General features: G+C 39.7%; 1 protein-coding gene and 1 non-coding gene across 2 annotated transcripts; one reads left to right on the top strand and one right to left on the bottom strand.

Annotated features, from left to right (window-relative positions):
* Positions 1-592: 592 nt before the first annotated feature.
* LOC114408381 lies at positions 593-1,309 on the bottom strand. The gene has a single exon (XM_028371454.1). It carries the CDS (start codon positions 1,307-1,309, stop codon positions 593-595), a length of 717 nt encoding a protein of 238 aa, XP_028227255.1.
* Positions 1,310-13,507: 12,198 nt separating this feature from the next.
* LOC114368662 lies at positions 13,508-13,614 on the top strand. Its single transcript, XR_003657380.1, has one exon. It is a non-coding gene; the product is annotated as a small nucleolar RNA R71 (small nucleolar RNA).
* Positions 13,615-14,402: the final 788 nt, after the last annotated feature.

Raw genomic sequence — 14,402 nt, forward strand, 5'->3', positions numbered from 1 at the left:
ATGGTTCATTTGGAATTACATTTCCACCAAATTCTAGCATCTTCTCTTTGCAGTTTAGAAAGATATGGTTAGTAGATAACCAGTCCATTCCCAAGATCACATCTAGATGAGCTAAAGGTAGGCAAATCAAATCTGCCACAAAAGATCGACCTTCAACAGTTATAGGACACTTCAAACACACCCGAGAGGTGGTTACAGGCTCGTTAGTCGGAGTAGACACCACGATATCATATGGTAACTCCGTCGTACATAACCCCATCCTCTCCACACATGCATGAGATATGAACGAATGCGTGGCACCCGAATCATAGAGTACATCTAGCAGTTTATCAGCAATCAAACACTTACCCTGTATCAAATCGTCGGAGGCAGCAGCTTCTGATCCACTCATAGCAAATACCCGGGAGGGTACCTTTGGTCTTCCACCACTAGTGTTATTGTTGTTGCTAACATTACCGCTCCTTGTGGGATTAGTAGATCCACGATTGACTGTGTTAGAATTGGCAATTATCGTCGGTCTCCCAGTCATTCTACACTCCCGAGCATAATGGCCTACCTTGCCACAAATATAGCAACGATTTTCCTGTGTCTGCTAGAGTTGTGGGCAATTTCTCCTAAGATGCGGTCCCCCGCACTGAAAGCATTGTACCCCAATCCCCTTTGACAGGCTCATGTTGGACGTAGCCATAGGTTGTTTCCCCTTGTTGCTGGAATATGGCTTCATCCTCTTATTACTGTTTCCTCTAAAAGGGTGGCTTCTTTGTGGTCCTCCAAAGCCTCTGGCTTGCCTCTCTTTCATCTTGTCCTCAAATATTCGGCACTTCGTCACCAGTTGATTGAAATCGGTAATCTGCATATAGCTAACTGCCTGTTGAATCTCCAGTCGAAGCCCATTCTCAAACTGAGCACATAAGTCTTCCTCGTTCCGAGCATCTTGGTATTGAGGCCAGTACTGTAGAAGTTCATTAAATTTGGTCGTGTATTCTCCAACGGACATGTTTCCTTGCTTTAAATCCAGAAATTCCCTCTCCTTTCGCTTTCTGAGATCTCGTGGAAAATAGTTGTCAAGAAATTTGTCCTTGAAGGCATTCCAAGGAATCACGCCTCCAGGTGCTGCTAATGTAGGTTTCACGAACTTCCACCAGTTCTCAGCTTCTCCTTGGAGCATGAACATCGCATAAGGGACCTTATGCTCCTCGAGGCAACCCATCGCTTCGAAAATCTTCTCAGTCTCAGCTAACCATAACCTAGCACCCTCTGGATCATAGTCCCCACTAAACTTCGACGGGTGGTTCCAACGGAAAGCCATGAGTCCCCGATACTCTGCCGGCTCCACATCACGTTCCTGCACTAGAGTTTCCAACACAACTGTGATGCGGTCGAGGAAATCACGGTTATGATCCCTACCACGTCCTGCCATACCTAACCTGTAGGGAAGCTATTAGTATCCATGAAATTCTACTGAGAGAGTGTACCATATAGGTTATGACAGTTATAACAATATCACTATATATATATATATATAATAATATCACTATATATATATATATATATATATATATATATATATATATACACACACACACACAACAATTCTACTAAATCAATTGCACTTTCCTGCTTAAGACAAGAAGGTAGAATTACACACAACTTGTGACTTAACGTCACTCCCCGAAACCTACTTCCAAGTTTCAGAGATACACAACATTCACACAGTAAGACCATGGACAGGTTCACTAGAATCCAACTTTTGCTCTGATACCACCAATTGTGGCGTCCATAAATAATGATTGGTTTAATAGTAATAAATTAAATAGCAGAAACCATGGGAATTTTTTTTTCTTTTTTTTTCGCACTGTTATTCATTTCACGGTAATTAATTTCAGAAGAAAAATTATCACTATAGAGTCCTGAATGGCCAGTTCACAACTCTATTCGGATCCATTTCTTTCTGATCACTCATAACCTCCAAACTATTTTTCTCTCTAAAAAAAAATACACCAGCCATCATTTTAGGTCGTCACGTGAGAAATAATAAGGTGCGGTCGGTAAACTCTTTTCAAATAAAGTTTGCTAACATTTCTTTTTCAAATAATAAGATAAAACATATTTGTTTTCATCATCAAAAACTGTCCAAAATATGGGAGTTTGCAAAATAGCACAGTGACATTCAGAGCAAAGGTAACAACTGTGGTGGCTTCAGCCACAATATATACAATCATCAAAATTTCTTTACAAGAGGTCTACCCACCTGAAAATCAAAAGAGTAAACCTAACAGTCTGAACTAGATACATCCACCCACAAAAAGTATGTACACCTAATCTAAGGAGCCGTTTGCTATGATGAAGAGTCATCACTATTCGCTGTCCCTCCAGGGCCACTCTCCTCTGTAGAGTCTGTCTCAGATGTTGACATAATATCCTCTAGAGAATCAACATCAGGGAGTGGGTCCTCATCATCCTCTCGGAAGTCAGGGGCATCGACAGCAGGTTCAGGAAGTAACTCCTCTGGGTCCTCTTCAAGATCCTCTTCAGAGGATGACACCTCTATCACTTGAACCGGCTCAACTAGTCGATATGGAGTAGGTGTAGGTAGTATCCACTCCACAGGCTGCTGAAGTGTGCGTGCGGGTTGCTCCGGATGTACTAGCGAAGTAGCAGTGAGTCAAATTGTGCCACGGAATTGGCACCTCTCATTGCCTTCGAGGGTCTCCCAAACACCCTCTAGGCACTCCATCACAACGCGATCATGGATCAACTGTGCTGCCATCGCGATCTACAAGAGATAAAAGAACGAGAGTAGACTCTTTCACAAGAAATCTAACTACAAAGGTAACAATACAATGCGTCCCATAATGGCTACGCATAGTCAAAATGTCTTTTTCAAGGGATTTTCTCTCTGGTAATCGATTAGCAAAGTAAGTAATCGATTACCAATGCCCATAAACGAATTACCACAGCCTTTGCACATTGGAACCTAAGAGTTACACTATGTAATCGATTACACATAAATGGTAATCGATTACCAGTGGCATATAACACTGTGTAATCGATTACACACAATTAGTAATCGATTACCAGTAGCATATAACACTGTGTAATCGATTACACACAATTGGTAATCGATTACCAGAGGCTACTGAACGTCCTGTTTCAATTTTTAGACCTTGTAATCGATTACCCACGAATGGCAATCGATTACCAGAGGGGATTTTTCAGATATAACACAAAATAGATAGTTGGCCAGCCGCCACACAAGCCTCCTTGCTTCGTGGACTTTTGTTCTTTTATTGGCTGACTTCTAGGAGCTCGTCTACTTAGGTACGTCACAGGTTCTCACTGACTGACTATGCCCGAGTTGGGTCGGGATTGGCCAAGCTTGGTTTTGGGCAATAGCACCCCACCTGACGTCCCCAAGGTCTCCTGACCCGCGCGACATATCTCCAGGTACCACTCTGTGGTAAACAAATAAAAGTAGGAAGACTGACTCTTCCATGCTTTCTCACACCAAGCTTATTGGATTATGGGGCACCCGTCATATGTGGTACTAGGAGGCGATCGGGCGATGACACAAATCAACTATCCCATTTCCAAAAGCCAGGCAGAAGCTTTCACAATATCCAAACAATTCAATTCCATTTGTCATGAAACTACCTTAAACAAAGAAAAACAGAGTGGAGGCATAAATCTTTGCACAAGATTCATTCAAATTCCATAGAGTTTTTCCTACCCTCATACCTTAGCAAAATCCTCTTCGTTCCGATTCGTTAACCTTTGGATCTCCTTGAAAATTTAACTGGGGGTTCCTAATACAGAAATCTAAATTTTGACCATTGGGATCTGCTAAAGAACATACAAAACACGAAATATACTACCTTTCCCGTGACAGCAGAAACTAGCACTGCACAACCATTTTTTTTCTGCATAATTGGCAGAATTTGCTGCACAATTTGACAGCTTTGCTGCATAATTTTGCAGATTTTTTAAATCAAGCTCACATACATCCAATTCCACTCAAATTGGATCCTACAAGTCCTAAATCATGTATAAATCATGTTCAAGCCAAAAACAAACTTCAAACCAAGGTAAAGCAAAACATAGATATCCAAAACCCACCAATTTAGTGAATTTTAAAGGTTTGAAAGGTGAAAATGAAAATTGGGTAATTTTGGGGTAAACTCTCATCTTCGTCAAGTCTATAACATTGATTTAGACTTCCTCAAACTGGTTTTAAGGTGAAATCTCCACCTATTCAAAATTTGACCTCTCAACACCCAATTTACCCTATAAATGGCTCTTTTCTTTCACATTTGTCACTCACTTTCCTCATTTGCTCTGACCAAGCTTTCCTACAAGTCCTAATTGACATTCTCAACTAGAATCAACTCACTTTAGACTCAAATTTCCACTAACCCCAAATTTGGCTTTCTAACCCTCAAAATCTCACACTTTTTCACCTACAACACTACCATTCTCACATTTAACTCTAAGTTAACTCTCCCCATCCTCTCTACCAGTTTTCTATCTACATTTTAAGCATACATATATCTCAAAGCATCATTATTAAACCCTAAATCAACATGGGTAGTTTTTCTTACATCAAGCATGTCAAGTTTAGCATAATTTCAACAATTTCCTTCACAAACAACTACCCTAAAGCAATAACCTAGTAGAATTACGCATTATAGCTCCCAAAAACCCAACACCCACAGATTTCAAGTGAGAAGAAGTCCACCCTTACATGAAATTTAAGGTCCCACGAAGTAGAGGTAGGCTCCTAGACTCCGAAAATAGTTTTTCCTTGCAATTTGGTGTGGAAATGAAGGGGAATTTGGAGCTTCAAGAGAGGCAACAATGGTGGAGAAGGAGAGGAAGAAAAAGAAACATGGAGGGAGAAAGAGGGGCTGCTAGAAGTTTCTGAAAAAAAAAATGAGAGAGGATTTGGCTTTTTTATAAAAAAAAAGGGTTTTCTTTTCTTTTTCATTTTCTTTTGAAAAAGAAAATGCCACATGTCCTATTTTAATTGGAGCCAAAAAGGGCCCACCTTTTCCTTTGATTTGACCACATACTCAGCCATAAAAGAAGAAAAAAAAATGGACCTTTTTGGATTCTGAAATCCTGCCTCGGTTTGTGTGTCGCCTCTCTGGTTCCAGTTCCTCGCGTTTCTCTGCACCCTTCGGGGCCCGTTTTCGAAGATAGGCAATATATATATATATATATCAAAACGCTCAGAATGAGACCCTGAGCGTGGTTCAGAGGTTGATTTTGTTAAATTTTAAGTTGCACGCAAAACGATAATTTTTAGACTAATTAATTGCGAATTAATCTATAACCGTCCGGTTATGGGTGACTCTTCGTTAATTAGTCTAACCCGCGTATTTCTCCCCCAATGTACATACTTCTACCTAGAATATATATATATATATATATATATATATATATATATATATATATATATATATATATATATATATATATACACTGAATAATATATATTTATATAATTATTTAAATGTAATACTTATAAAATTTCGAGTAGAAATTCTAGGATGTCACAGCTTCATTCATTCAAAGGCAATAGTCTTAAGACATGGGATGAATTTGTGGATAAATTTCTAAAAGAAATATTTTCCTAAGTCTAAGACTGCGGAAGGCAAAGCTGTCATCTCTTCTTTTCACCTATTTCCAGATGAATCTCTGAGTGAGGCCTTAGAAAGATTCTGTGGTTTATTGAGAAAGACCCCCACTCATGGATTGTCAGAACCGATACAGCTCAACATTTTTATAGATGGGTTAAAACCGCAGTCCAAGCAGCTGTTGGACGCTTCCGCAGGGGGAAAAATCAAGTTGAAGAACCCTGAAGAAGCCATGGATCTCATTTTAAATATGGTTGCAAGTAACATTGCTATTCTGAGAGATAGAGCCCACATTCTTACTAGAAAGGCCTTATTGGAGCTAACTGATCGAGGCCGTACCCGAATCAATTAAACATTAAAATGCAGTATCTAGGAAGTGATCCTAGGTCGTCTCCCAGTGAGCAATGATCAAACAAGCGTTCATAACATGTAATAATAAAACAATAACGAATTGGGGGGGGGGGGGGTTGTTTGTTTTTGTAATTTAAACAGCAAGCAAACTTGAATTAAAAATAACAGAACTAAAACATGTTGTTTCCCCTTGATTCAAAAGCAAGTCTCTTATCCTAGGTTACGAGAATTTATTCCTAATTAGTTCAACCACTTAATCCAACCCGAAATTAATTTATTAAGCAAAAATTAACACAAGGCTGTCATTATGTGATTAAGGAACACATACACCAATTAATCTCTCTCACATGTCCATTAAGCATGAACGTTAATTAAGCACAGAGACAAATAATCAAACATTAAGCATGCATGGATTAATATCAACAACAAATACAGAATAATTGGTGAACGGGAAAACTGATAAGAAATTAGTATTAAGAACAAAACCTGAAAGAGAGCTATGCTTAATCCTCAAGAGAAAACAACACTAGAAATTCAGCCTTTCATAATCAGCAGAAACGAAATCGAAATTGAAGTAGAAAATGAAACTAGAATTAGAAGAAGCTACGTGAACAATACGGGTGAACAGTAACACGAAAAGAAGCTGAAAAATGAAACCCTCCAATGTCTGCCTACGTGAACAGTAACACGAAAACCTCCCCTTAAAAGACTAGCAGCTGGGCTCACTAAAATAAGGTCTGGTGGCCCAATTACAAAAATACAGCCCAAAAATGAAATAAAATAAAACCGAACGACAAATAAAATTGTCTGCTCTCTTCAAGTCCAAGCCGGTTCAGCCCAATTCCGGATCCAAGCCCAATTGCTTATAATTCTCCTGAAATTAAATTAAAACACAAAATTAGTCAAGTAGGCCCAAATGATAAAACTGCATAATTAATTTGACAATTAAGGCTAATTAGTAATTAAAATGGTGACAGAAAGGGGTAAGAAATAGGAGAAAATAATGACACATCAAATTCCCCCACACTTAGCCTTTTGCACTCCTGGGCAAAATCAAAAAGCAGAGCAAGGAACAAGTTCAGAGACATTAAAGAGAGACAAACAAACACAAAAACATTTACATATTTCTCGATGAATCTCAGGGAATGAAAGGAATGGGCAACATCCAACACGTAAAGAGTTAAAGAATCAAGACAGTCATGAAAATCATCCAAGCACCTCAAACATGGCAATGTAGTCAATCAGCTTAAGAATTGAATGAAAAGTGATAAAGCCTCACAAGATATGGACTCTATCTCTCAAGTGTCTAGGCTACTGTTTACTCTCAGAGCACCCATGAAAACAAACACCACATAGACTTGGCAAGACTCTAAAATTGACAACCAAACACCACAAACACATGAGGATCAAAAGGTCTTTTAAGGTTGTAATGGGGCCAGGGACAAGGTAGAGGAAAGTATGGGATAAGTAACTAAAACCCAAAGGAATAGAGGAGCATTGGGGAATAAGTGGAAATTAAGCAAAAGTAGTAAACCCAAAACTAAAATTAAAAATTAAGCTTAAAAAGTAAACCCAAAACCTCCAATATCAACAAAATCAACCAAGTCCTCAAACCAGTCCAAGTCCTCAAAACAAGACCTCATTTATTCAACTTCATTCTTTTTTTGTTTTTCTCTTCTTTTTTTTTTATCTTTTTTGATATTTTTTTTGAAGCAAAAATTTGAAAGCATTTTGAATATTTGAAAAATAAAGCAACAATTAGGCAATATATGTATATACATCAAGCATGGCAAAAATACATCATCAAGCACAGCAAAAAAAAAAACATACCATCCAATGAAACATACCCCCCCACACTTATTCCCAAAACAATTCCAAAGCTCCAAAATTCCTTAAGGGTAGGGTGAGATTATGGTTTTTCACTTAAGGCTTGTAATGAGCTTCAAAACAAAGAAACGGGAACATAGGCTCAAAAGGGCTATCAAAGGAATTAATTCAAGGTAGGCTCATTTGGGTAGAGGCTTATAAGAACAAAATGCCTAAATCCTCTCCCAACATGCATGTGAACCAAGAAGTATCAACAAGAGTCAAGACAAGGCTATTGTGCAAGCAATCAATGGGGCAAAACACACCGAATAAAATAGATGATGATGGCTCAAAATCTCACCAAGGGTAAATCAATCACTTTCAATTCAACCTTTCAAAACTAACTTGACATGTAGAGAAAAACAAGGATTTCAATTCACAAAATGCCAAGAAACTCCTATTTCAAAAACAATTACCCATTACCTGTACATAACCTAGAATTCAAAGAGAAACATGCAATGTTGTACACAAAACATAAAACCAAAATAACAAAATTAACCTAGAAAACCCCAAACAAAGAACAATCTTCCCCCCACACTTGAACAACACATTGTCCTCAATGTAGCACAATCATTATATCAAGAGCAATAAGAACAATCAATAAATTTGGACAAGTGCAATAAAAGTAAAGAAGGAGACAAAAAAAGAAAACTCCCTAAGTCATGGCGGAATAGAAGTAGGGTGAAGTAAGGAGGTCTCCTCCACCACTACATCCACCAAGGAAGGATTTGAGAGAAATGGTTTCAGCCGGTGTCCATTGACCTTGAAGCTCTTATCTATGGATTCTCTTTTGATCTCAACTGTACCATAAGGAAAAACATTAGTCACCACAAAAGGACCAATCCACTTTGACCTCAACTTACCACTCATGAGTCCGAGCCTAGAGTTATACAATAAAACTTTTTGTCCAACCACAAAGTCCTTCTTAGCTACCAAGTTGTCATGGAACTTCTTGGTATTCACCTTGTAAAATTTAGAATTCTCATAGGCTTCTAAATGGATCTCATCTAGCTCACTTAGTTGCAACTTCCTTTCCTCTCCAGCCTGATCAATAGAGAAGTTGTAGGTCTTTACAGCCTAGTAGGCTCTGTGCTCTATCTCTACAGGAAGATGACATGCCTTGCCAAAGACAACCCGATAAGGAGACATTCCTATGGGTGCTTTGTAGGCAGTCCTATGCGCCCAGAGAGCATCATCCAGCCTGGTGTTCCAATCCTTTCTGTTCGGCTGCACATTCTTCTCCAAGATCCTTTTTATCTCCCTGTTTGAAATCTCAGCCTTCCCATTAGTTTGGGGGTGGTAAGGTGTGGAAATTCTATGCACGACCCCATACTTTTTGAGCAAGGCATACATGGATTTGTTACAAAAATAGGTGCCTTGATCACTAACGATGGCTCTAGAGATTCCAAACTTGCAAAACAGATTAGATCTAACAAAATCCACAACAACCTTAGCATCGTTAGTTCTAGTGGCTTTGGCTTCCACCCATTTTGAAACATAATCAACAGCAAAGAGAATATAAACAAAACCAAAAGAGACAGGGAGAGGCCCCATAAAGTTTATACCCCAAACATCAAACACCTCACAGAACAACATGGGTTGTTGAAGCATTTGCTGTCTCCATGAAAGTGAGCCACCTGCTCTCTGACAAGGCTCACAAGTGCTACAGATTCTCCATGCATCCTTGAAGATGGTGGGCCAATAGAAACCACAATCAAGCACCTTGCGAGCTGTCCTCTGTATGCCAAGATGGCCACCTGGTGCGAAAGGATGACAGAATTGCAGGGCCGAGTCAATCTCATGGTCTGGAATGCATCTCCTAATAACCTGGCCACTGCACAACTTCCACAAATAGGGGTCATCCCAAATATAATGCTTAGCATCGCTCTTAATTTTATCAATTTGAGCTTTAGATGCTAAGGGAGGAAAAACAGAAGCAACCAAATAATTCACAATATTAGCAAACCAAGGAGTGGGGAAGGAATCAGAAATGTTATACAGAATGTACAAATGGTCATCTGGAAAATCATCCCGAATGGGTGAGTCCTCAGACGCATGCTCAATCCTACTCAGGTGGTCAGCCACGAGGTTCCGTGCACTGCTCCGATCACGGATCTCCAAATCAAACTCTTGGTGCCAAAGCATCCACCTGATCAATCTAGGCTTTGATTCAACCTTCTTCAACAATAACACGAGTACCAAGCAAATATGATTGAAATTTCTCAAGGGCAAAAACTATCGCTAATAGCTCATTCTCTGTGGTAGTGTAATTTGTTTGGGCAGCATCCAAAGTTCTAGTAGTAGATCACCCGAGGCAGCTTGTCAATCTTTTGAGCAAGGACAGCCCCCAATGCATAATTGGATACATCACACATCAGCTCAAATGGGGCTGTCCCAATCAGGTGCCTGAATGATAGGGGTGGTAGTCAACGCACACTTAAGGCAATCAAAAGCCTATTTGCACCGGTCATCAAAATCAAACTCCACCTCCTTTTGCAGCAGATTGGATAGTGGAAGGGCTACTTTGCTAAAGTCTTTCATAAAGCGCCTATAAAACCCTGCATGGCCAAGAAAAGAATGAACCTCTCGCACGCAAGAGGGGTAAGGCAATTGTGAAATAACAGCTATCTTTGCAGGGTCTACCTCTATGCCCCTACTAGAAATGATATGCCCTAAAACTATACCTTGTTCTACCATGAAGTGACATTTTTCAAAATTCAGCCCAAGGTTAGTTTCAATGAATCTATTAAGAACTCTATCCAGACTATCCAAACATGCATCAAAGGAGGATCCATAAATAGTAAAATCATCCATAAACACCTCTATGCAACTCTCTAAAAAGTCACTCAAAATGCTAAGCATACACCGCTGGAAGGTACTAGGGGCGTTGCATAGGCCAAAGGGCATCCTCCTATAGGCAAAAGTGCCAAAGGGACAGGTGAATGTGGTCTTTTCTTGATCCTCAGGAGCAATATGAATTTGTAAATAACCAGAAAAACCATCAAGAAAACAGTAATGAGACTTACCTGCTAAGCGCTCAAGCATTTGATCAATGAATGGCAGGGGAAAATGATCTTTTCTGGTTGCCTGGTTCAGCCTCCTATAATCAATGCAGACTTGCCAGCTGTTCTGCACTCTTGGGGGGATAAACTCATCCCTCTCATTCTTGATCACTGTGAGGTCTGTCTTCTTAGGAACCACTTGGACTGGACTCACCCACTGGCTGTCAGAAATGGGGTAGACGATTCCAGCTTGCAAGAGCTTGGTCACCTTCTTTTTCACCACATCTAGAATGATGGGGTTGATTTGCCGATGTGGCTACCTCACTGGCTTAGCTTCATCCTCTAAAAGTATCCTATGCATGCAAGTAGATGGGCTAATACCAGGAATGTCTGCTAAAGTCCATCTAATGGCTTTCTTGTGCTTCTTGAGCACTAGCAACAACTTCTCCTCTTGCTCAGCAGCAAGGGAGGCTGAGATGATCACTGGAAATTTTTCCTTGTCCTCCAAGTAAGCATACTTGAGGTTTACTGGTAAGGGCTTCAACTCTGATGTGGGTGGTGGCTGAACAGTGGGAGGAACCAGGGTAGGAGAAGAGAAGGATTCCTCAGCCTGTACCTCATAAAGCAAGTCAGAAGTATATGTACTTCCTACAACATGGTTAGTGCATTCTGACTCTAAAAAATCAACATCAAGAGGTACAACACCTAGAAAATTAGAACCAGACTCAAATTTAAATTTACTCTAAGCATAAAAATCTGATACAGAATCAAATTCAAACTCAGATTCAGATTCAATGCTTGAGGAATGACAAGTATGCAGATCAGATAAAAATGGATGTTTCCTACCATGAAGAGAATCAAAATCAAACATATAATCATCAACAATCTGATCAAGTATCTCAGCACGAAAAACAGAATGATCCTCAGATGGATGTTTCATGGCATCAAGAATGTTAAAATGAACAACAATATCACCAAATTCCATAGACAATGTGTCAGCATAAACATATATCTTGGTTCAGGCTGTTTTCATAAATGGTCTGTCTAAAATAATTGGAACTGAACCATGGGAAAATCCATCTTCCATATCAAGAACATAAAAATCAGCAGGAAAAATAAGTTCACCAACCCGAACCAACACATCCTCTATGAAACCTACGGGGTAAGCAACACTTCTATTTGCCAAGTGAATCACCACTTCGTAGGTTGCAAAGGTCCAAGAGATAAAGAATTGAAAATAGACAGAGGCATGCCACTAACTAATGCTCCTAGATCTAGCATGGCATTCTCAAATTTGTTGTTCCAATAATGCAAGGTATACAAAAAGTACCTGGGTCCTTACATTTCACAGGAATGTAAGGAACAGATTTACCTATCAATGCTGACATATTTCTGCCCATGCTAATCCTTTCATTGCCTTTGAGCCTTCTTTTGTGGGTGCACAACTCCTTTAGAAATTTGGCATATCTTGGAATTTTCTTGATGGCATCTAGCAGAGGTATGTTCACCACTACTTTCCTGAAGGTCTCCAAGATCTCCTTATCCACTTCTTCCATCTTTTTGTTTGGAATTGCTCTAGGTTGAATTGGAAGAGGGATAGGAGGTTGCTGGAAGTCAAAACTACTAGAAGAAGGTCCACCTGCATGAAAATTTTTGTTAGCTCCTTCATGATCAGGAAGCTTTCTCTTTTGTGCAACTAGCTCATCCTCTTTTTCAGGTGTAGAATGAAGCTTGACAGGTTCAGGTACAGGTGCTGCTACTGGTGGAGGCACTTCAATTTGCTTGCTAGACCTCAAGGTGATGACACTCATATTTTTTGGATTCTACACAGTTTGTGAAGGCAATTTGTCTGAATTTTGGGACTGAGCTTGGTTCAACTGAGTAGCCATCTGCCCCATTTGATTTGTCAGACTCTGAATGGAGGCTCTTGTCTCTTGCTGAAATTGCATATTCTGGATAGTCATTTGCCTCACTAACTCCTCTAAGGAAGGTTGAGGAGGGGCCTCAGTTGCTAGTTGTCTTTGTTGTTGCTGCTACATTGGAGGAGGAACATATGGCCTGCTTGGACCAGCAGCATTCTGGAAAGAAGGGATAGGCTATTGTTGTTGTGGATGATTTGCCCATCTAAGATTTGGATGATTCCTCCAACCTGGATTGTATCTGTTGCTTGAAAGATCTTAATTATTCTGCCGTTGTTGGTTTTGCTACTAAGGGGGTCTATTATAAATGTTTGCAGCATAGGCTTCAGGTTGCTCATTGACTCTAGATTGCTGCAAAGAAGGATAGAGATCTGTGTGGTGATCAGCAGAAGAACATAGACCACAGAGTCTTGCAACAGTAACAGGTGCAGATGCAGATTTCTGATTTATGGCAAGCTTAGTTACTAGGTTGACCAAGGCATCAAGTTTTTCCTCAAGCTTCTTATTTTCAGCAGATGAAGATGAATCTGTGGCCACATCATGGACTCCTCTAAGGAGAATAGCATCATTTCTTGCATTGAATTGTTGGGAGTTGGAAGCCATCTTCTCAATTAGATTCGTAGCCTCAACAGGAGTCATATCACCAAGAGCTCCACCACTGGCAGCATCAATCATACCCCTCTCCATGTTGCTAAGTCCCTCATAGAAATATTGCAGAAAGAGTTGCTCAAAAATCTGGTGGTGGGGACAACTTGCACACAATTTCTTGAATCTTTCCCAATACTCATACAAGCTCTCTCCACTAAGTTGCCTGATGCCTGAAATGTCTTTTCTGATGGCAGTGGTCCTAGATGTAGGGAAGAATTTCCCCAAGAACACCCTCTTAAGGTCATCCCAGCTGGTAATGGACCTGGGAGCAAGGTAGTACAGCCAATCTTTTGCCACTCCCTCCAGAGAATGAGGAAAAGCCTTTAGAAAGATATGATCTTCGTGGACATCAGGGGGCTTCATGGTGGAACAGACAATATGGAACTTCTTAAGATGCTTATGAGGATCTTCACCTGCAAGACCATGAAACTTGGACAGCAAATGTATTAGTCCAGTCTTGAGACATATGGAACCTCCTCATCAGGATATTGAATGCACAAGCTTTCATAAGTGAAGTTAGGTGCAACCATCTCCCTAAGAGTCCGCTCACGAGGTAGAGATTAAGCCATGTTCTCAGTATGAAAATTAGTAGCCGAATGCTCAAAATTAGAATGTTCAGAATCACCAGCAACAGAATGCACAAAATGATCAGGATGCACACTATGCCTAACTAATCTATGAAAGGTTCTATCTATTTCAAAATCAAAGGGTTGTAAATCACCTGGATTGCCCCTAGTCATGCACTATATGCAACAATTCATGTATTTCTCAAATAAGCACCAAAGGGGGTAAAACTACAATTATACTCAAACGATAAATGACTTGAAAATTTGTGAGAAACACCCTAAAATCATGAAAAGATAGCACAAAAATTTTCAGACAAAAATTCAAAGTCTGACTATGAAAAATGCCTAAGGAAAGTTTAGAAAAATAGGACAATAATACTTAAAAAATAAAAAATAAAAACTTAGTAAACAACT

Source organism: Glycine soja, chromosome 1, assembly GCF_004193775.1.
Source record: "Glycine soja cultivar W05 chromosome 1, ASM419377v2, whole genome shotgun sequence".
In the NCBI taxonomy this organism is placed as follows: Eukaryota; Viridiplantae; Streptophyta; class Magnoliopsida; order Fabales; family Fabaceae; genus Glycine; species Glycine soja.